Source organism: Saccopteryx leptura, chromosome 2, assembly GCF_036850995.1.
Source record: "Saccopteryx leptura isolate mSacLep1 chromosome 2, mSacLep1_pri_phased_curated, whole genome shotgun sequence".
Lineage (NCBI taxonomy): Eukaryota > Metazoa > Chordata > Mammalia > Chiroptera > Emballonuridae > Saccopteryx > Saccopteryx leptura.
In genome coordinates this window covers 218,141,155-218,163,852 of record NC_089504.1, presented here as the reverse complement: position 1 = coordinate 218,163,852, position 22,698 = coordinate 218,141,155, and the positions used below count along the sequence as shown (strand labels likewise).

General features: G+C 42.5%; 1 protein-coding gene across 1 annotated transcript in view; it reads left to right on the top strand.

The window, feature by feature from the left end:
* Nucleotides 1-21,838, top strand: part of BACE2 (beta-secretase 2) — an 81,960-nt gene extending 60,122 nt beyond the window's left edge. Inside the window, exon 9 of the mRNA XM_066370161.1 lies at nucleotides 17,544-21,838. Coding sequence (XP_066226258.1) covers nucleotides 17,544-17,797 — 254 coding nt within the window. The 3' untranslated portion in view covers nucleotides 17,798-21,838. The remainder of the gene's footprint in view (nucleotides 1-17,543) is intronic.
* The last annotated feature ends 860 nt before the right edge of the window (nucleotides 21,839-22,698 follow it).

Sequence of the window (22,698 nt, the reverse complement as noted above, 5' to 3'; positions counted from 1 at the left end):
ATGCATCGTATGGAGTGAAAAATATGGTATTTTATTAAATATTTTAACTCACCATTTGGTTCAGAATATTTTTCTCCTTATTTTCCTCCTTAAAACCCTAGGTATGTCTTATGGTCAGGTGCATCTTATGGAGGGAAAAATACAGTATATGCAAAGGATAAGTAAATGTGTATGTCCACCCAAAGACTTAACCAGAGAAGCTTTATTCATCAAACGTTAGTCATTTAGAAACTACATAAAACTCTTATTTTCATCAAACTGAAAGCAACCCAAAGTCCAACAAAGGAGAATGGATAAACAAATTGTCATGTATCCATTTAGTGGAATACTACACAGCAACTTTTCTATGCTGAAAAGTGTACTTTAGGATTTCTTTATAAAAGTCTGTGAAAGGTAAATTTTATTTTCCCCCAACTCTTGAATCATAATTGGCTCTGTAATCTAGGTTGACCTTTTTCTCCTAGTGTTCTTAAGATGCTATTTTGTTGTTCCCTGGCTATCATTATTGCTAATGAAGACTCCAATGAGATTCAGTTGTTATACCTTTAAGGGTCATCTATTTCTTCTCCCGGCTTGCTGCTGAGACTTCTTTTATTCAAGAAAACTTTTGCTGTTCTGAAGTTTCACCATGATGTATCCAAATACTATAGGCTATTTTTTTCATCTTACTCAAGACTCTGAATCTTATAATTTATGTTTTTTGTCATTATTCTAGAGAAGCCTCAGCTGTTATCATTTCCACCATTGCCTCACACTCATTTCTATAATAAGCCTTTTCTTCTGGGATCTTCTATGAGATAAATTTGGCATTTCTCACTATTTCCTCCATGTCCCTTGACCTTGCAATCATATTTTTCTCTCTTTATCTTGGCTGTAGTCTGCCTAGTTTCCTTCCCCAGGTATGTCTTATACAGGGTGGACAAAAGCAGGTTTACATTTGTTTCTCTGGAAAAACATCTTCTACAAGAATAGATAATAATGCAAGAACAGGCTCTCTTTTGCGTACTCACAACTGTAAACCTCCTTTTGCCACCCCGTGTCGAGTGTTCTCTCATCAGCTGTGTTAAATCTGTTGAACGTATTCAGTGAGTTTTTAATGACATTGACTATATTTTTCATTTCTAAAAATATTATTTTGCACATTTTTTCAAATATACTAGCTCACTTTTTGTAGTGTTCTATAATTTGTTGGAGCTTATATTTTCTTTATCTCCATTATCATTTTTTTTTCTTTCATTTTTCTGAAGCTGGAAACAGGGAGAGACAGTCAGACAGACTCCCGCATGCGCCCGACCGGGATCCACCTGACACGCCCACCAGGGGCGACGCTCTGCCCACCAGGGGGCGATGCTCTGCCCATCCTGGGTGTCGCCATGTTGCGACCAGAGCCACTCTAGCGCCTGAGGCAGAGGCCACAGAGCCATCCCCAGCGCCCGGGCCATCTTTGCTCCAATGGAGCCTTGGCTGCGGGAGGGGAAGAGAGAGACAGAGAGGAAAGCGCGGCAGAGGGGTGGAGAAGCAAATGGGCGCTTCTCCTGTGTGCCCTGGCCGGGAATTGAACCCGGGTCCTCCGCACGCTAGGCCGATGCTCTACCGCTGAGCCAACCGGCCAGGGCCTCCATTATCATTTTTAATTTAATTAGAAAAGTTGGCTAGGTAATATTCAGAAGTTACAATTAATTTTATAGTGCCCCATGCAGAGGCATTCATATGAGTACATAAAGTGCTCCCTAATTATTATTTTTTCAGCCTTATAATCTCTATTATATAGATGTTCCCTAATTTATTTCACCAATCATTAGTGGTAGACATCTAGGTCATTTCCCATCTTTTGTTGTTACAAACAGAGCGTCAGTAGATACCATTTATATATATTGATAGTATGTCTGCCCACACATATGAAGGTCTACCTTTAGTTGAGATTATTAGAGGTAGGCTTGTTGGATTAAAGAGTATAAGCATTGGTAACCATTATGAATATTGTCACATGCCTCCATAGAGGTGATACTTGTCTATATCTGGCTGTACCAGTTCCCTAGCAATGGATATGATGGAGAGTTTCTCCAGGCAGCCTTACCAACATATTGTTACCACATTTTGCAAGATTTTGCCAATCTGATAGGTGAAGACTATCTCAGTTGTTTTATTTTCTGTGGGTAAGGTTGAATTTATTCTCATTTTTCTAAGGGCATTTGTTTTTCCTTCTCTGTAAAATTTCCATTCCTTTATCTTCCATTTTATTTTCTGTTGGGTTTTTAGTTTTTTGTATTTATTTGTAGGAGCTCTTTATGTAATTTAAAAAGTTAACCATTTGTCTGGAGAAATAAAAAAACTGTAATTTTTTCAATTGTAAATTATTTTTGAACTTATAATGACTTATAATATAAAACAGGGGTCCCCAAACTATGGCGGGCTGCATGCAGCCCCCTGAGGCCATTTATCTGGCCCCTGCCGCACTTCCACTTCCAGAAGGGGCACCTCTTTCATTGGTGGTCAGTGAGAGGAGCATAGTTCCCATTGAAATACTGGTCAGTTTGTTGATTTAAATTTACTTGTTCTTTATTTTAAATATTGTATTTGTTCCCGTTTTGTTTTTTTACTTTAAAATAAGATATGTGCAATGTGCATAGGGATTTGTTCATAGTTTTTTTTATAGTCCGGCCCTCCAATGGTCTGAGGGACAGTGAACTGGCCCCCTATGTAAAAAGTTTGGGGACCCCTGATATAAATGTTTACTTTTATGTATTTATATATATATCAGTATTTTGCTTTAAGGCTCCTAGGCTTAATGTCACATATTAAATGCCCTTCCTCACTAAAACTATTTTGTGAATTATTCAAGGACTTTTATATTGGATTTACTTTGACATAGCATGTATGTATTAAACTGTTATCTCTCAAGGTGATTACCACATTGTTCCTATAATACTTATTGAATTATTCATCTTTTCTTGACTAATTTGAAATCTCACTATGAATTTATACCAAATTTCAGTAAATATTTAGGAGATATATATTTATTTCTGGATTTTCTATTTTGTTCCATTGTTGTGTCTTTATGGCATTTCTTTTTATTTTATTTTCCAGAACTTTCCTGCTATTCTTTCTAAATTTTCTTTCCTTCTTGAATATTCAAATCAGCTTGTTTAGTTGAAAATTGTTAGGTCAGCCGAAGGAGGGACAACAGGCCTGATGAGTTTTACAAGAAGTTGATTTATGCATCTGCAAAACAGACGGGCTGAGACCCTAGTGGCATCAGTGGAGAGCTGCAGGAAGGGGGTGTCTGATACAGGGATTGCTGCAGGCATTTGCTGGTGTGAGGTTGGGTGCCCCTGGACATGCCCGGATTAGCATATCCTGCTTTGTTGCCTTGATCACAGACTGTCTCCCTTTCCCAACCCTCAGTTCCCTCCCCATGGCCTTGTCCCAAGGACACTTCCCAGAACCTTCCCAGGGTGGAGGGAGTTGCTTAAGGGGAGGGGAGACCTGGGCAAGGGAGATACTTAATGAAGAAGTTGCCCTAGTGGGAAGTTGGGTGAGGGGAATTGGAGTTTTGTTGTGGTTTTTTTGTGTGTGTGGATTTTTTTTGTGTGTGTGTGTGTGACAGAGAGAGAGACAGATAGGAAGGGAGAGAGATGAGAAGCATCAATTCTTTGTTGCGACACCTTAGTTGTTCATTGATTGCTTTCTCATATGTGCCTTGATGGGGAAGGCGGGAGGGGGCTGCAGCAGAACGAGTGACCCCTTGCTCAAGCCAGTGACCTTGGGCTCAAGCTGGTAAGCCTTGCTCAAACCAGATGAGCCCGCGCTCAAGCCAGCAACCTTGGGGTTTCAAACTCAAGTTCTCCGCATCCCAGTCAAACACTCAATCCACTGCACTACCGCCTGATCAGGCAAGAATTTGAGTTTTTAAGGGGACCTTGGATTTAAAGGAGGCCTGGACCCAAGCCTAACAAAAATAATCATTGGTATTTTAGTGAGTTTTTAATCACTTTAAGCATAGCTATTATATATATAATCTCAAGCAGATTGTTCTCTTTTTCTATTGTATATGAATTGCTCTCCTTGTTTTTGTGTCCACTGAGTGTTCTCTCTTGGTGTATTTTTTTCTCATGTGGTTTGCAATTTTTTGTTTTGAGCTTCTTTAGTGGCAGTGACCCCCTACCCCTGCCCTCTGGGAGAGTCCAGTGCATCTTGGGCTGTAAAAAATGTTGCTAAAATAAAAAAATTTTGTATTTGCTTCTGCTGAGTGTCCTCTGATCATAAAATCTTCAGGGTTTCTACACCAAGAAAATTTAGATTCCAGCCATGGAATCTGGAGGTAATGTTTGAGAGGCCCCATTTTCTCATGGGAGACTCTTTCTTGTCCTCCCTGCCCACCCCTCCTCAGACTCTGGACAGTTTGTGGTCCATTTGGTAGAGTTTCCCAGCTCCTTCCACCAATGGACCAAGATTTTGCTGGCATCTCAGCTCTAGGGTCCACATCTCCTTGATGCTGGGTCAAGTCTTCCGCCCCCCTTCTACACACACACACACACACACACACACACACACACACACACACCCCTGGGCTTCGGGATCCCCAGCCCTAGGACCTATTTATTTCTGGACTCAGCTACATATTTTATAATTGTGATTATATTTTATCTTCATTTCTATATATTATAGTTGGAAGAATTTCCACTTTTGTGCCAAATAGCACATGATGGAGACCAAATCTTTGGGAGTTGCCCTTCTTTCCCAACTTCTTTTATTTTGGTCTTCACAGTTATTTGTTTTTGGCAGACAACACTTAGCTTATAGGATTAGGCTTCTCTGTAAGGGTTGGGAGGACAGGGTGGGAAGGAGACCAGTGAGTGAGAGCGCTTTGAAGAATCTCATGGGGAGCTTTGAAGAATCTCATGGGGAGCTTTGTAAAATACACGTGTTCCACATCGTCACCTCCTTTTCCAGCCAGGGTGTACAGAATGGCGGTTGGTGGGAGGGTGCTGGGGGATTTGGGAAAAGATCCCCCGAAGCTTCTGTCATGCTGCCCTGCCTCTTATCATCTGCTTTCCCCTCCCCACCCTTGCAGATCATTCTAGTTTCAGATCAGAACCAGATAAACAAGGTGGCAGTCGTGGTGTGTCATGGAGCTGGCCAGCCTGGGCCTTGAGTAAGTGGTCTCACAGACCTGCAACAGATATTGGACTGGAGACTGTCAACTGTCTATGTGTGATCTGGGCCAAGAGTCCTAAGAAAATTAGTAGTGTTAAAATTGACAACTCTCTTAATGTACCCAAAGCTTCTGAAATACCACCCATCTCTTTTTATAGATGGAGACATTTAGCACCCAGAACTGTATAGATTTCAGCTTGTACAACTGGAGACACATCGTAGAGTTGGCACTCATTTCACTGTGAATTTTCTTTGCTGCAGGTTGAAAGTGGATCGTCTGGTACATGTTCATGTATAAAAATAGGAATGTTAGCTCTCAAGAACAGAGTTGCAGAGATATGCCTCTGCCTTCTACTTAAAAATGCAATCAAAGATGTCAAAGCCACGGGGCTGTAAAGGCAGTGATGGGGCAGCCCTGCTTCTTCGTTTGACAGGAAAGAACACCAGGTTCCCGAAAGCAAGGGGCTTTCCCGTGCCTGTGCAGCAAAATCAGCCCGGGTCCAGAACGCCTGTCCTTACAGAACACTCCTCAGAGAACATCTCAGTGCCAAATCATTGGTCTTGGGAAGCAGTTCAATTATTTTGTGTGCTATGACAACAAAGATCTGACCATTATAATTTTTATAGTTGGGAAATTGGCACTTCTTCCTCAGGTACTCATTATCAACTGGGTCCTGAGCTTCTGGGGAACAAGGCAGAGAAAAAAGCATAATTAAAATTTTAATCCAAGACACTGATGAAAGAATTAAAAAGAACAGTATGTTAACAGGTGGTTTTAGGAAGCAATGACCTTACCCCAGGCACTGTGCTGAGTGCTTAACTTCTATTTACTTGCTTATCCATACAATAAGAGTGAGACTTGTAGGTGCTGTTGTTATCACCACATGCAGATGAGGAAACTGAGGGGGAAAGAAGTTAAATAACTTGGCCAAGATGACACACTTCTTAAGTGGGAGCTAGGATCTGAACCCCAGAAGTCTGGTCCTAGGGTCTATGCTCTACCACTGCTTCCTATAGCCTCTCATAAATAAATGCAATATGAAAAATTAAAATCTATTTTATAACCACATCATTAGTAGTGTATGTAATAAATGTTCAGTGAATGGCTTTCCTGGAAAATACCCTACATAAGTATTTTTATTTCCTTTAGCATTGAGTAGCTAGTTAGCCAGTGTGAGGATACAGGTGTTTCCAGGTTACACAGTATGTTCGGCAGCATATAAATTGGTGCTAGTTCACAAAAACATTTTTTAAAAATATGTAACTTTTCTGATTATAAAAGTAACACATGTACATTGAGGAAAATTTGATTTGGGGGGATGTTGGGTAAATGTATGGCCAGCAGTCGCGGCCATTCACATACAGGTTCGCATTGAATTCAGATAGACCAGGGGTCTCAAACTCAACTCAGCATGTGGGCCGCAGAGCAAGATCACAGCCCTTCGGCGGGCTGCACTAGGTCTACAAAAGGCAACTGTTACGCAACACTTTTCTCACTGCAGTTGAAAACAAAACAAAACAAACAAACAAAAAAAATCAGGCCCTGGCCGGTTGGCTCAGCGGTAGAGCATCGGCCTAGTGTGCGGAGGACCCGGGTTCGATTCCCGGTCAGGGCACACAGGAGAAGTGACCATTTGCTTCTCCACCCCTCCGCCGCGCTTTCCTCTCTGTCTCTCTCTTCCCCTCCCGCAGCCAAGGCTCCATTGGAGCAAAGATGGCCTGGGCGCTGGGGATGGCTCTGTGGCCTCTGCCTCAGGTGCTAGAGTAGCTCTGGTCGCAACATGGCGACGCCCAGGATGGGCAGAGCATCGCCCCCTGGTGGGCAGAGCGTCACCCCTGGTGGGCGTGCCCGGTGGATCCCCGTCGGGCGCATGCGGGAGTCTGTCTGACTGTCTCTCCCTGTTTCCAGCTTCAGAAAAATGAAAGAAAAAAAAAATCAGTACAAAATTGTTCGGCGGGCTGCAAGTTTGAGACCCCTGAGATAGACGGTAAAGAAACAGTGGAACCGCCCTGGCTCAGCGGTAGAGCGTCAGCCTGGCGTGCGGGGGACCTGGGTTCGATTCCCGGCCAGGGCACATAGGAGAAGCTCCCATTTTGCTTCTCCACCCCCCCCCTCCTCTCTGTCTCTCTCTTCCCCTCCCGCAGCCAAGGCTCCATTGGAGCAAGGATGGCCCGGGCGCTGGGGATGGCTCCTTGGCCTCTGCCCCAGGCGCTAGAGTGGCTCTGGTCGCGGCAGAGCAATGCCCCGGAGGGGCAGAGCATCGCCCCCTGGTGGGCAGATCGTTGCCCCTGGTGGGCGTGCCGGGTGGATCCCGGTCGGGCGCATGCGGGAGTCTGTCTGACTGTCTCTCCCCGTTTCCAGCTTCAGAAAAAAAAAAGAAGAAAAAAAAAAAAAGAAACAGTGGAACCAAAAAATGGTAGGCCATTCCTTTATTAAAGTCTCACACAGGCTGATGAGCACCACACAGGGAAACACTTCACTTTCACTCAGGGCTCCCAAAGCCACTGACACATTATCTGGTTCCACAATCAAGAGAATCTTCTTCAGTTTCTTCTAGAATCAAAGGCCCCTCCAGACTCAGTGGAGCTCGCAAAGCCCCTGACCTCTGTTTCCCCATCTGCACACCTTCTCTCTGCACCAACTGACTTCTTCTTCAGCATTCTGCATTCTCTTTGTTCTCACTCTACAAACATGGCTTCTCTCTCTCTGCCTCTTCTCCTTCTGCTCTCTCTCTGCATAGACTTTCTGGCGCAAAACCTCTCCTCCAGCACACATTAGCAAAACAGTGGCTCTTCCCAAGCAGGAAGGTAATTTGCAATTTCACAGATCACATATACTTGGCACTGCCCAGCCCTCAATGCAAACTCTACGGGAGCAAACATAAAAATCACATTTTACAAACTTATTTGCCCAACAGTAAACAAGTATGTTTTTTTAGATTTGCTCCTTGTATTGGGGCAGTGCCCTGTATGTATAGTCTATGGAAGGCTGCTGGTGCTTGCCTTCAGGGCAGCAGGTTGTGGATTGCCTTCCTGCTTGGGAGGGGTGATTGTTTGCTGGAGATGGTTTTTTCCCCCAGCTTGTTTTGCTGGAGAGTGCAGAAAGAAAGAGAGCTGGGGGGGGGGGGGGGCACACTGAGGCTGGTGGAGGCCTGTGAGTCTGGGAGACTGGAGAATGAGTCGGGCTTTGGGAGCCCTGAGTGAGAGGAAAGTGGTCTTCCCTGCCTGTTTGCTCATCCACCTTTACGAGACTCTAATAAATGGAATGGCCCACCATTTTCTGGCTCCACAGTTCTTTTATGTCAGCCCACATCCAATGGGAACTTGAACCTGCATGGCCATGGTGGGATCTTAGATATTTTTATTGTTTATAGCACATAGGGGAAAGTAGGTAACTCAGGCATTCCACTTGAAGAGCAATACTAAAATCAACCCCCTGTACCCACAGAGCTGGGGTTGGTTTTGTTGTTCTTTTTGGACCCAAATGCACTTACAGGGGAGCTTAGATATTTTTATTGTTTATAGCACATAGGGAAAAGTATGTAACTCAGGCATTCTACTTGAAGAGCAATACTAAAATCAACCCCCTGTACCCACAGAGCTGGGGTTGGTTTTGTTGTTCTTTTTGGACCCAAATGCACTCATATCACATGTTGTTCTTTGACATACTGTTTTGACTATTTTGTTCTTTTGATTTTTTAAAAAAATTTGTTTACTGATTTTAGAGAGAAAGGAATGGAGAGCAAGAGAGAGACAGAAAGATCGATCTGTTTCTGTATGTGCCCTGACTGACTGGGGTTTGAACTGACAACCTCTGTGCTTTGGGATGATGCTCTAACCAACTGAGCCAACCAGCCAGGGTATAAGGCCAGGGGCCATCTCCATGGCCATGCAGGTTCTCACTGGATTCAGGCAGACAGTAAAAGAACTATGGAGCCAGAAAATGGTGGGCCATTCTGTTTACTAAAGTCTCCTGATGGCGGACAAGCAAGTATGCAGGGAAGATGGCTTCCCTCTCTCTCAGCATCCCCCAACCTCCGCAGTCCCCAGTCAGGGCTCCCAAGCCCAACTAGGTCTCCAGTTTCACAACCCGGACTCATTCTCTGGACTCACCCTCCAAACTCTCTCTGCACTCTCTATCAAAACAGGCTAGGGGAGAAAAACCTTCTCCAGCAAACAATTACCCCTCCCCATGGAGGCAAGCAATCTGCAATTTGCAATCTGCTGCCCTGAGGGCAAGCACTGCAGCCTTTCACAGACCACACACACACACGCACACACACTGTGCTGCCCCGCACCAATGCAACAATTAGGCAAAATATAAGTGAACAAACCTAACACACATTACACACTTGAAACACGTTGGTTTGCCCAACACAGGGCTTTTTCAGTTTTTAATAGCTTTATTTGGATACAAGTGGTATAAAATGAACAGTTCATGTTATAGGGTACAACTTGTTAAATTATATTATATATATAACATATATATTCTCTTATTGATTTTGTGAAAGAAAGAGAGAGAGAGGAATAGTGAGAGAGAGAAAAGACATTACTTTGTTGTTTCAATTATTTATGCATTCATTGTGTTGCCACTGGAAATGTAGTTCTTCTGTGGAGTCACTGAAAAGGATATTTACAGGACCCATTGTAAAGCCAGTAGCCACGGCCACCATCACAGCTGCCTGGCCTATGCAGGTTCACATTAGATTTGGACAGACGGTAATGAAACAATGGAGCCAAGAACTGGTGGGCCATTAGCTTTAATCCTAGCTTGCACCTGGTGGGCAAGTAAAAACACACACTGGGCTCCAAAACCCACTCATTCAGTGCTCACAAAGCTACTGACTTATCTGAGTTTCCTAGAATCAGAGGATTCTAGCTCACTAGCCTTATTCACCTCTGTTCCCCATCTCCTTCTCTCTGCACAAACTCTGTACAAACTAGCTTCTCCTTCAGCACTCTGCCATCTTGGCTGCTTCTCCTCTCCTCCGTATGGCCTTTATCTGCTCTCCTCTCTGCTCTCCTCCTAGAATGTAATCACTCTTCCCTCAGAACAAAGTGATCTCTCCTTTTAAAACCTTTTGGCGCCAAAGCCCTCCCCCAACACACATTAACATAATCATGCCCATCCCAAGCAAGAAGGGCAACTAATATCACCTGGGCTACGGGCTTCCACGTGGGCAGTGCTCACTTTAACAAAGTGAGCATAATATGTTTTATCTGCCCAACACCTATATTTGGAACAGATGAGGCTTTTGCAGTAAGATTTATTCAGGGTTGAAATAGGAGCCTGCCCATAGGTTTCTAGTGTCTTATTTCCATCTGTCCTGCCCAGGAAAAAGTCCAGTCTTGTCTTCATTAAGCCCAGTATAAAGACCAAAGTCCAGGTACTCTGCACCATGGCTTAGTCTCTACCAAAGCTTAATCCAGTCCTGGTGCTGCTTGGAGCCTGTACTTGGGAGGAGACCACGTGGCTCCCTGGCCACAGGCAGCTGCCAGCCCAAGTGAAACAGACAGGGTCAGCCCTGCAGGTGTCTCTAAGCTGAAGGGTAGAAAGAATGGGTGGATCTTTGACTTCTGTTTATATTTTGGGGATGTAAAAGACTAGCTTTCCTTTAAGCCAAGTAATCAGTTTCTTAAGAATTTTGTGGGCTTGCAACTAACCAATCAAATCCTTCTTCTAGGCTAGACTGACAGGTCTCTATGGCCACCACCTTGGCTTCCACTGCCATGCCTTAAAGTGGAAGCAGGGAAGCACTCCCCTCCCCCCCCCCCCCCACTGTTTTGGTAGGAATTAGATTTTACCTAGGGGAGCTGGAAAAACAGGTTCTCCCTCTCTGGTACAGGGAGTGTTAATCTCCTAGGGTCCTAGTAAATGAAATGCTGCAGCTTTCTACCGAAGTACTTTCCATTTTTATAAAATTTAATGTCCAATTCCCTTTGCTCTCTTTATTAATATCTAGCTACCTGTCTAAGTTAACAATTGATTGATTTTTAAATATGCCCTTACTGGGGATCGAACCCACAACCTTGGTATAGTGAGACAACATTCTGACCTACTGAGCTACCCAGCCAGAGCTATATATGCACTCTTTTATTTTTTTAAGATTTTATTTATTTACTTTACAGAGAAAGGAGGAGGTGGGGACAAGAAGTAGCTGCTTCACTCTAGTTGTTCATTGGTTGCTTGTTGTATGTGCCTTGACCGGCCAAGCCCAGGATTTCAATCCAACTACCTCAGTGTTCCAGGTTGTTACTATCCACTGCGCCACCACTCTTGAAACCATCACCACACATGAGACAATAAATATTTCCAGCAAGCCCAAAAGTCTCCTGTATAGTTTTGTTCTGCCTGCCTCCAAGCCTCTGCTGACCCCACACCACCGCTAGTATCCACTGGTCTGCCTTCTGTCGAAACTATTAGATTACTTTTCACTTTTTAGAGTTTATATAAATGGAATCACAATGTACATTTATTTTTGTCTTCTTTCATTCAATATAATTATTTGAAATGTACTCATTTTATTTCATGTATCCATAGTTCATTTTACTGAATTGTATAGCTATACCACAGCTGGTTTATCCCCATTCACCTGTTGAATTTTGAGGTTGTTTCCAAGTTTTTTGGCTATTCCAAAGAAAGCAGCTATGACACTAGTGTAGAAATCCTTGAACATATATATTTATTTTTCCTGGCTAAATCCATGCAGTGGGATGGCTAGTTTGTATGACAGAAATATGTTCCACTTCCTGAAAAACTGCCAAACTGTTTTTCAAAGTGACATTCCTACCAGCAGTGTGTGAGTCCCAGTTCCTCTGTAGCCTCACCAACGTTGGATATTGTCAGTCTTTAATTTTAATAGATATTTGGTGGTACCTCATTATGGTTTTAATTTACATTTTCCTAATGACTAATAATCTTGAGATTTTTTTATGTGTTTATTTGCCATTCACACATCTTTGGTGAAGTGTCTTTTCTGATTTTCTTGCTTATTTTTATATTGAATTCCTTGTCTTCTGATTATTGAGTTTTCAGAGTTATGTCCAGAATTCAAATCCCTTATGAGAAATGTAGCTTGCAAATATTTTCTCCCAGTTTTTCTTGTCTCTTAATATTATCTTTTAAGGAGGGATTCTTTGAATTTTGATAAAAGTTATCTTTTTTTTTCTTTTATGGTTAGTATTTTTTGGTGATGTAACTGAGAAAATTTCTTTCTAACTCAAGGACATTTCCTCCTGTGTTTTTTTATGGAATTTTTATAGTTTTAGAAATGTTTTTAGATTACAGATAGTTACAGATTTTTCAGATATCTTTCTGTTGACTTCTAATTTAATTCTACTGTGATCAGAGAACATAGTAAACCAAATCTTTTCAAGTGTATTGAAATTTATTTTAAGGACTATTATAGCCATCCCTTCAGCTGTGTGGCTGGAATATTCTGTAGATTGTCAATTAAGTCAAGTTGGTTGGTAGTGCTGTTCGGGTATATACTCCTACTTAGCTCTGTCTGCTTGCTCTATCTGTTGTTCAGAAAGGCATATTGAAAGCTCTGACTGTTTTTGTGGATTCGTTGATTTCTCCTTGCAGTCCCCTCATTCTTTCACATGTATTTGGAAGCTCTTATCAGGTGCATAAATGTTTAGTATTGTTATGTCTTACTTATGAGTTGAGTATTTTATCATTATGAAGTTACCATCTTTATTCCCAGTAATACTCTTTGTTCCAAATCTACTCTGTCTGGTATCTTCTTCCATCCTTTGTTTTTTAATATATTTGAGTATTTAAATTTAAAGCTAGTTTCTTGTAGGCAGCATATAATGATAACATTTAATATTGCTTTGTATCTAATTTGACAATCTCTGCTTTCTTATTAGCGTGTTTAGACCACAGATTGGCAGACCACAGCAGGCCAGCCAAATCTAGCATCTAGCCTGTTTTTGAACTAAGAATGTTTTTTACATTTTTTTAAAGGTTTATGTAAAAAAGAATAAAAAAGAATGTGTGATAGAAATCATATGTGCCCAAAATGCCTAACATATTTTATGTCTGATCCTTTACAGAAAAAGATTGCCAGCCTTCGATGTAGACTATGTTTAATGTGATGATTGGTATGGCTGTGTTTAAGTTAACCGTGTTGCTACTTGTTTTCTCTATGTCTTATCTGCCCCCCCCCACACACACATCCGCTTTCCTCTTTTTCTGTCTTCTTTCAGATTATTTCTATTTCTTTTTATCTCCTCCGCTAGTTTATTAACTAGAACTCTTTGTTGTGTTATTTTAGTGGTTGCCTTAGGGTTTATAGTATACACCTTTAATTTATCACAGTCTGCCCCTCTATACAATAAAAGAACCTACAACAATATATGTCCGTTTCTGCCCTCTGCTCACAGTTATTACTGTCAGACAGTTCACTAATGCACATGTTATAAACCACCCAGTATATTGTTATTATTCTTGCTTTAGATCTGTTATCTTCCTAAGTATTTACAATTCAGAATGTAGGTGTTATAGCCGTCATTATCATTCCTGATGTTGATCATTTCTTTGTGCAGATCTAGGTTTCCATCTGATAGCATTGCTTTTCTGCCTGAAGGCCTTCCTTTAGTGGATTTTATAGTGCAGTCGGCGGTGACGATTTTCTTAACTTTTATCAACTTTATTGAGGTATAATTGAAAGATTAAAGTTATATATATTTAAGATGTACAACTCAATGTTTTGATATATCTGTGCATTGTACAATGATCACTATTGCCTAATGTGTGTGGCGCAGTGGATAAAGCAACCACCTGGAATGCTGAGGTTGCCAGTTTGAAACCCTAGGCTTGCCCCAGAAGGACACATATGAGAAGCAACTATAGGTTGATGCTTTCTGCTCCCCCCTCCCTGCCAATGACTTTCTCTCTCTTTCTTTCTCTCTCTCTCTCTCTCTAATCAGTAAATATAGACCAGGTGGTGGCACAGTGGATAGAGCGTCAGACTGGGACGCAGAGGACCCAGGTTTGAAACTCCAAGGTCGCCAGCTTGAGCGCATGCCCATCTGGTTTGATCAAGGGTCACCAGCTTGAGCCCAAGGTTGCTGGCTTGAGCAAGGGGTCGCTCGGTCTGCCGTAGCCTGCCCGTCAGGCACATATGAGAAAGCAATCAATGAATAACTAAGGTGCTGCAACGAAGAACTGATGCTCCTCATCTCTCTCCCTTCCTGTCTGTCTGTCCCTATCTGTCCCTCTCTCTGTCTCTGTCACAAAAAAAGAAGGAAATCAGAATCTACAATCAATAAAATCTTTTAAAAAAATAAGGAAGTAAATAAGTAAGTGAAATGATCACCACAGCCAAACTGATGAACATGCTCATTGCCTCACATGTTACCGTTTTCTTTTTTCTTTTGGTTGGTGGTGGTGAGAACATTTAAGATCTACCCCCTTAGCATATTTCAAGTGTACAATACAGTATTGTTAATGGTAATCACTGTGTTATACGTTATCTCTAGAGCAGGGGTCCCCAAACTACGGCCCGCGGGCCACATGCGGCCCCCTGAGGCCATTTATCCGCCCCCCACCGCACTTCGGAAGGGGCACTTCTTTCATTGGTGGTCAGTGAGAAGAGCATAGTTCCCATTGAAATACTGGTCAGTTTGTTGATTTAAATTTACTTGTTTGTTATTTTAAATATTGTATTTCTTCCTGTTTTGTTTTTTTACTTTAAAATAAGATATGTGCAGTATGCATAGGGATTTGTTCATAGTTTTTTTATAGTTCAGCCCTCCAACGGTCTGAGGGACGGTGAACTGGCCCCCTGTGTAAAAAGTTTGGGGACCCCTGCTCTAGAGCTTACTCATCTTGCATACCTAGAACTATATACAGTGGTACCTTGAGATACGAGTTTAATTCGTTCTGTAACAAAACGTAAGTCAGTCAACTTGTATATCAAACAAATTTCTCCCATTTAAAATAACTGAAATAGATTTAATCCATTCCAGCCCTGTGAAACATCCCCAAACCATCCTAAATTTTGAAAAAAGACATGTTTTTAATTAAGAAACGCACATGTATACTTTACCAATGCATAACAAAATATATGAAATAAAAGAAAAAAGAGTTATTTAGTACTGTATTCTTACCTTGGAGACAGACTAGTGTGGTTAACGGAGGTGAATGGCGGAGGAGGAGGGAGGGAGGAAGGGATGCAGGCACTGTAGACACGTAAACTAAAACTGCACTTTCTTAACACTAAATGTAAACTAAAACTGCACTTTCTTTACTTAAAATGAAACCACAAAAACTTAATTGTAAAAAAATGTACTTTTTGAACTTTAAACTTAACCTAAGCTTAACATTACGTATTTTTCATTTAATCATCACCTGTTTTTGCCTTTTTGGCTGTACTTTCGGCACTTTCACTTGCAGGACTTTTGAATAAAAACCTATCCAAAGAAGTTTGCTTTTGTCTGCCTTTTAAAATGTTATGGAAATGTAGCAATCAAGTGTCATTAAAAAGTGCTGAAGCACAACCAGTTGAAACTTTTTCTGGGTGTTTCTTTTCAATGAAACTTGAAAGCTTCTCCCACATTGCCAGCATGTCTTTAATTTCACTTGTAGAAATCACTTTCTCCGGCTCTACCTCCTCCTCACTACTAATCTCTTGCAGAAGCTCCGTATGTTGCATCATCTGTAGCTCCTTCAACTCCTCAGTTGAGAGTTCCTCCTCATGTTCCTCAACAAGCTCATTTACATCACCCTCATCTACCTCCAGACCCATCAACTTTCCGAGGAACACAATCTCCTCCAACGCTTCTACCTCAATCTCAGTCTCTGGTTCTAATCCTTTAAAGTCCCTGTCTGCAACAATGTCAGGCCATAACTTTTTCCATGCCGAGTTCAAGGTTCTTCTTGTAACCTCTTGCCATGCCAAGTCAATAATGCGTAAACATATCATGATGTTGTAGTGATCTTTCCAAAACTCTCGAAGGGTTAGAATTGTATTCTCAGTCACCTCAAAGCAGCAGCGGGACAAGTGCTTTGTGTAAAGCTTTTTAAAGTTGGAAATGATCTGCTGATCCATAGGTTGCAAGATTGAAGTCGTGTTAGGTGAGAGGTAGAGAAGTTTCACAAATTTGAACTCATCAAGAATGTCATCTTCAAGACCAGGTGGGTGGGCTGGAGCATTTTCAAGGATTAGTAATGCTTTCATCAGGAGTTTATTTTCTTGAAGATATTTCTTCACTGCAGGACCAAAGACGAGATTTACCCATGCAATAAAAAACTGCCTCATAACCCATGCCCTAGCATTGGTGTGCCACATAACCTGCAGTTTTTCTTTAAGAATCTTGTGAGTCTTAAAGGCTCAAGGATTTTCAGAATGATACACTAGCAGTGGCTTTACTTTACAGTCACCGCTAGCATTTGCACACAATGCAAGGGTCTGACAGTCCTTCATGGGTTTATGGCCTGGCAGCTTCTTCTCCTCTGTGGTGATGAAAGTCCCTGGGCATTTGAGTCTGCAATTTACATTCGTTTATTTGTTCTGGTTTTCTTTTCTTTTCTTTTCTTTTCTTTTTTTTTTAAGATTCCACATATAAGTGAAACAATATGGTATTTGTCTTTCTCTGACTGATTTATTTCACTTAGCATAATACCCTTTGGACCCATCCATGTTGTCTTGAATGGCAAGTTTTCATTTTTGATGTCTGAGTATTCCACTGTACATATGTACCACATCTTTATCCAGTCATCTATGAATAGACACCTAGGTTGCTTCAATATCTCCACTATTGTAAATAATGCTGCAGTGAACAGAGGAGTGTGTATGTCTTTAAATTAGTGTTTTTGTTTTCTTTAGATAAATACCCAGAATTGGGATTGCTAGGTTGTATAGTGTGGCCATTATGAAAAAGTATGGAGATTCCTCAAAAAACTAAAAGTAGGCCTACCATATTGCAGAATTAGAATCCACCAGAGGGCCTGGACCCAGGTAACTCTGCTGGGGAAGTCCCCAGGACTCAGGAAGCTTCAGCTGAGCTTTCAGCTGTGAATGCTACTGCTCTCTTTCTTTATCACAACCCACCGGCCCAGCTAAGCCTGCCAGGCTTTGTCTGCTGCTGTCACCTGCAGAGTCCTCCAGCCCCTCCAGCCCTCCATGAAGTACCTGGTGCTTCTGCATGCACCCATCTACTACATAGGTTCCATATCTGCAGCCCTGAAATATGCTGACCTTCTAGTCACAGGGGACAAGACCTGCAGAAGGCACGCTGCCACCAAGACCTCCCTAGTGCATGCTCAGAGCCACTGGAACCTGGTGCCCAGGTGACTGTGGTCTGATAAGTTAGGGGTGTGTTAGAGATGGACTGCTCATTTCATAGCTGTGGATTTCCCCCTTCTGTCTCCTCAGTAATTGCAGGTACTCCGGTGTCTGAAATTTCTGGGCCTTTCTCAACAGACGACATAGCCAGCAACTGTGTTCCCACCCTGCCTTTGAATGAGCCCATTTTGTGGATCGTCTCCTACACCCTCATGAGTGTGTGTGGGATCATCCTTCTCACCTTAATCATCCTGCTACTCCTCCCATTCCGGTGTCGGCATGCCCCCCGGGACCCCGAGGTTGTCAATGATGAGTCTTCTCTTGTCCGGCATCGCTGGAAATGAAGAGTAAAGCTTGAACGCGAGCAACCTTGAACTCAGCTATGAAGAGACTTCTATTTTCAGTGCAGCAGGCAGGGGTGGCAAGACCAGGTTTCTTCCTACATCCACTGGTCTGAAATCTCTGTTCTGCTCCCAGATGCCTTCCAGATTCATTGTATGTTGATTCTTAATTTCTTAGCTTCCTTCTTCTGAGAAAAATGATAATAATAATAATAAAAAAAGAAAGTCATTCCAAACCAAAACAGAGTGACTTTGGCTTCAGACTTGATGTGACTGGGATACCAAACCGTCTTGATGTGCCTCGAGATAAAAAGCAAGCTGTCGCTCGCACCTCTGGGGAAGGGAGTGCGTCTATGTTATCCCTCTTCTCGGCTAATGGGAAGCTTTTTGTATGCATTGCACTTAAGGGTATTTTGCACCAGGCGTCTACTAGGGTCTGAGTAGTCTAAGAAGGCTCACAATAGGATGGCAGGAGAAGCAGTCTGGGGCCTGTTGACAGAACCCTCCCGCCCCTTCTGAGTTGGGGACAGCAGCAAGCCCCTTTTCTGGGTCTTTCTGTGCCCTGAATAGAGATCATCACGCAGCAGTCCTCACCAGCCTCTTCTGATGATGGAAGGCCTTTCCCCACCATGGTGGAGTGAGAAGGAAGCCTGCTCTATTGTACTCAATGCTTCCATAGTAATGTTGGTATAAAAGTAAAAAAGAAAAAACTACCTCTGTTGAGACCCTGTGCAGGGTCCCAGCCCAAGTGGGGATGCAGGAGGCTGGGTCCCTCTCCTGAAAGACTCCTCCTTCCAGCAGGCCAGACGGAACTGGTGCTGAACCGCCCATGCATCAAACTTTGGTCACCAAGCTGGTCTTTAGCTCCTGTGCCGATCTTACTTCAAATCAGTAAACAGTGTTTCAATGAGAAAAGCAAATTCTGTGTCACTCACTTAGTTGTTCCCTTTTCCAAATCTCTGAGGGTAGGTTGATTATTACCCTTTTGAGAAATAGGGAAACGGCTAAATGCCTATACTCCTGACCAGCTCCCAGCGGAAGGAAGACGCAAGACATACAAAGGACTTTTGGAGGGAACTTCTAGTTATTCTCGTGCTCTGAAACCGTGAGTGTCCATTTCACATCGTTTGAACTGGTGGCCCACAGGCTTCTTCCCTTTGGCACGTCCAATCTTTGGTGCCTGTTGGGTGTGCAATGGTATCTTTATTTGGGGAAATCCCCTTTAGCTATCATTTGAGGCCTTTGCCAAAGAAAAGCAGAAACCGCTCGATATAATCAGCCTTATATGATCCGATGTAATTAAGAGAAGGGTTCAAAGCCAGCCTCCCTTCTCTCTTGTTCCTGTGCCAAGTTCGATGTTCACTTTGCATTACTATTGTGCTGAGTTGGATATATAATAAAATTCAACTGGAAGGGCTAGCTGTTGCGTGTCTCCTCTGGCTGGATGTTATTTGTGTTCGGAATCAGTTCCATGTGGATGTTTCAGCCACCTGCTTTGCTCTCTGGATCCCAGGGTCACCTCTATATTTAGAAATAGTATATGATAGTGCCAGAGATGCGAGGTCACTTATACCGGTCATGGTGTCCTCACAGACTCCCCGCTTTCACAGATACTTGTGGAGAAGAGGATGAATTTTTTGTGTTATTCAATGTACAGCTCAAACATGGCAGGAATGAGTCAGTCCCTCTTGGGATGGGACGGTGGGACAAACTTCTGTTATCCGATGCTCGTTATCACATCTAGTCTCAGTTGAGAGGTAATGATTTAAAATGTATTTCAGAATTAGACATCTCTGGAAGTCTAATCCTCCTCTTATTGCCTCTTTCACTGGCTGCTGTTTGTGAGCCACTTTGCTTAGACGTGAAGACAGCACCCCTAGACTGTGCCTTCCCCGTGCTGTGCAAAGTCTGAACCCCTGACATAAGAAGAGGGAATCGCAGGTGTGACCTGGTCAGTTTTGCTCCTTTATTTCTTTGTGCAGGTGTCCTCTGTTCCATTTCCCTTGTTAGATTTCTGAGCTCAGACTATTTCTGTTACAGCCCATTAGCAGGCGCTGTTCCCAGAATACATGATAACAGCAAGTTAGATTTCAAGCTAGGGTGTTTGAATAACGTTTGCTATAATTCTCTGTTTGGTATCAGATTTCTCTACCTTTTCATCTCTGACATCATTGGATGGGACGTTTTAATGGGAATACTTAAATTACAAAATAATTTAATTTAGCAACGAGCATGAAATAGACAATGGAATGTGGCACATGTTCCTGGCATGACTTGCTGCTGAAAATTGAACTCTAAATAAAATCCCTGGTAAGTCATTCCCACCTCCTCGAGTTACGATGTAAACTGAGACTTATCTTGGGAAATCTGCAAGTAGACCTGCTTTAAACAGAAAAGGAAGTAGCAACCACTTGAGGGTGTTACTATTACCTGGAACACACTGTGTAAAATGCTGGAAGATGGTTCTTTCCTGAAAACTGCAACTTGATGTTAGGCTGTTATCAAACCATTGTCAGCTCTCTGATGGGCATGGATGTTTCTACAGGAACAATGCTTTTCTTTCTTTTTATTTGGGTGATGCTTTATAATCCTGATAAGGTATTTGGAAGCCGGAAATGAAATCTTGTCTTCAGCAACTGAAACTGTTTATGAAAAGTAGCAAGAAATGGGATAGGGACTGAGTCCATTTTTTTCCCTTGGGAATTTAAAAACACCACATGCGATTGCGTGAGGTTCACCTGGCATTTCCCATGCACTATTTTATGTTCCTCCTGAAGCTAAGACAAGTAAGTATGTAACAAAGAAAGAGAGCCTTGCATGTGACAACAGAGAAGGTTTACTGAACACAGTATACTCCCTGACATTTGAAAGGCTTTTACCTGATTCATCGTGAAATGCAGAGGTTTTGGTCAGAGATAAAGGTGGGGTTAATTGCAGTTCAAAGCTATGAAAGTAGTTTCCCAGTAATGCCTCATTCATTCTGCAGAGTTTTGGGTTATAGGTTTTGCAAAGCCATTGTGATTGGGGAATTGCATTATCTCATTTAAGAGGTGAGGAAGGAGTATTTCATTATTTAATAGGTTCCCTGGGAGAATGGAAATTTGTTAATTTTCCCTCTCCAGGCAGAGCTGCCAAGAATGCTTAGGTTCTAAGTTCTGGCCTTGTGCCACTTGATGTCACTGGGAATAAATCACCGCCCACAGCCTGCTTCGTCCACAACAATAATCTAGTTTCACAGACTTTATCCTTATTAGTGGAAACCAGATAATTGGGGGGGGGGGGGGGCTAGTGGGTTTTCGATTGCACGAACTTACTAAGATTGATTATGGAACTGTTCAGCATTAAAACTTTGCACTAAAAGTTTTTTTTTCTTTTTTAAGGAAAAACAACTAAACACCATAAAATGTAAAATTATAGTTTTGCCAAGAAAGATACTAGGTATTTAGTGCCAAGAAATATGCACACAACAGAAGTTCTTGTGCACATTTCTGGTGGGTCTTAAGAATTTCATACTATCTGTTTACCAATTAAACAGCAAATAAGAAAAATACATTTTCAGAGCAGGGAAGGAAATTTTTAAAAAATAACCAAAAGTATGTAAGAAAATCAGAATTTGCCAATTTGGAAAAATAGCCTTGATGCCAGGAATCCACAGATATCTTTTGCCTCTAAAGGCGCTGAAATTAATTGGAGATCTGAATTATTTTACACAGCCAAAAACCCCAAACTTCAAGAATATTTAATTTGGGGTCATGTGTCCAATGTCAGCATGGACAACGTGAGAAACGGACAAAGCAATACACTGTGCATTGCCCAAGGCCTGTGACCAGCATCCCTGGAGGGTCCCTGAGGTCCTGGAGCTCACTGGGTGCTAGTTAGAGTCATTGCCCTACAGCAGGCTCTCCAGGTGACTAGTGAGCGCATACCATGTTTCGGCCTTGGGCAAGTGCTCTGGGCCAGTGAGATCATCATCCTGCGCAGGTGAAGTCAGCCTGATGAGGGCAATCAGCCATGTGCGTGGAAGGTGGGAGTGAGCAAAGCCAGGACTAGTGGTGACATCAGTGTGTCTGCCAAACCACTAGTCCCCTAAATAACTGGAATTAAATACTGTATGAGTGTCTTCAGGACACCCACTCCAACCATACAGGACAGTATTTTATTACCTATCTGAGCTTTCCCGAGAGTTTCTTACAATCAGATATTACGTGCAGGGGTCCAGTGTATCTAAGCTACATTGTACTGTGTGATTTTACAGCATGCTTGCTCCTAAAGTTTTCCAATAAACTCAGATCCAACCCAGGGTGAAAGCTACTCCAGGACACCTGATCTCTGATGTGCAAGAGCCTCCTTGTGTCCCGTGTAAAGCCTTTGGGAGTTTATTGGGGCACCATTGCCAAAGCAGTGATTCTAGAGGTATCCGGTGAGCATTTCAGGATACAAGAGAGGGTGGGATAAAATATCTCTCTGGCCCCTAGGCACCTGCTGGACAGGATGCCCGGGCCTGTGAAGCAGTGATGGAAGTGGCCGTTCCCTTTGCAAGTGGCACTTATTTGTATAGAACCAACCTAGGGAAGTCTAAACTGTAGGTTCCACACAGGGGCACCCCACATAGATCAAACTGTGTAGAATGTTTTGCCAATCCAAATCAGTGATTATATCATTACAATTTACAGGTTTGTAAAATAGACTTTGAGTTAGTTGAGCCCCGCTATCAACTTCCTGGTGTCACTAAAAGGAGGCTTGCAACCTTGAGTACCCTTGAAACCTGGCCTCCTTACCATTCGGGTTTCTCCATGGAATTTCCTTCTCTTGGCTGGGATAGTTGTGTTTTTATTTACGATGGAGGCACAGATCAGAATATCATGAGAAGGTGAGTGTCTCCAACAGGCAACAGGGCTTATTTT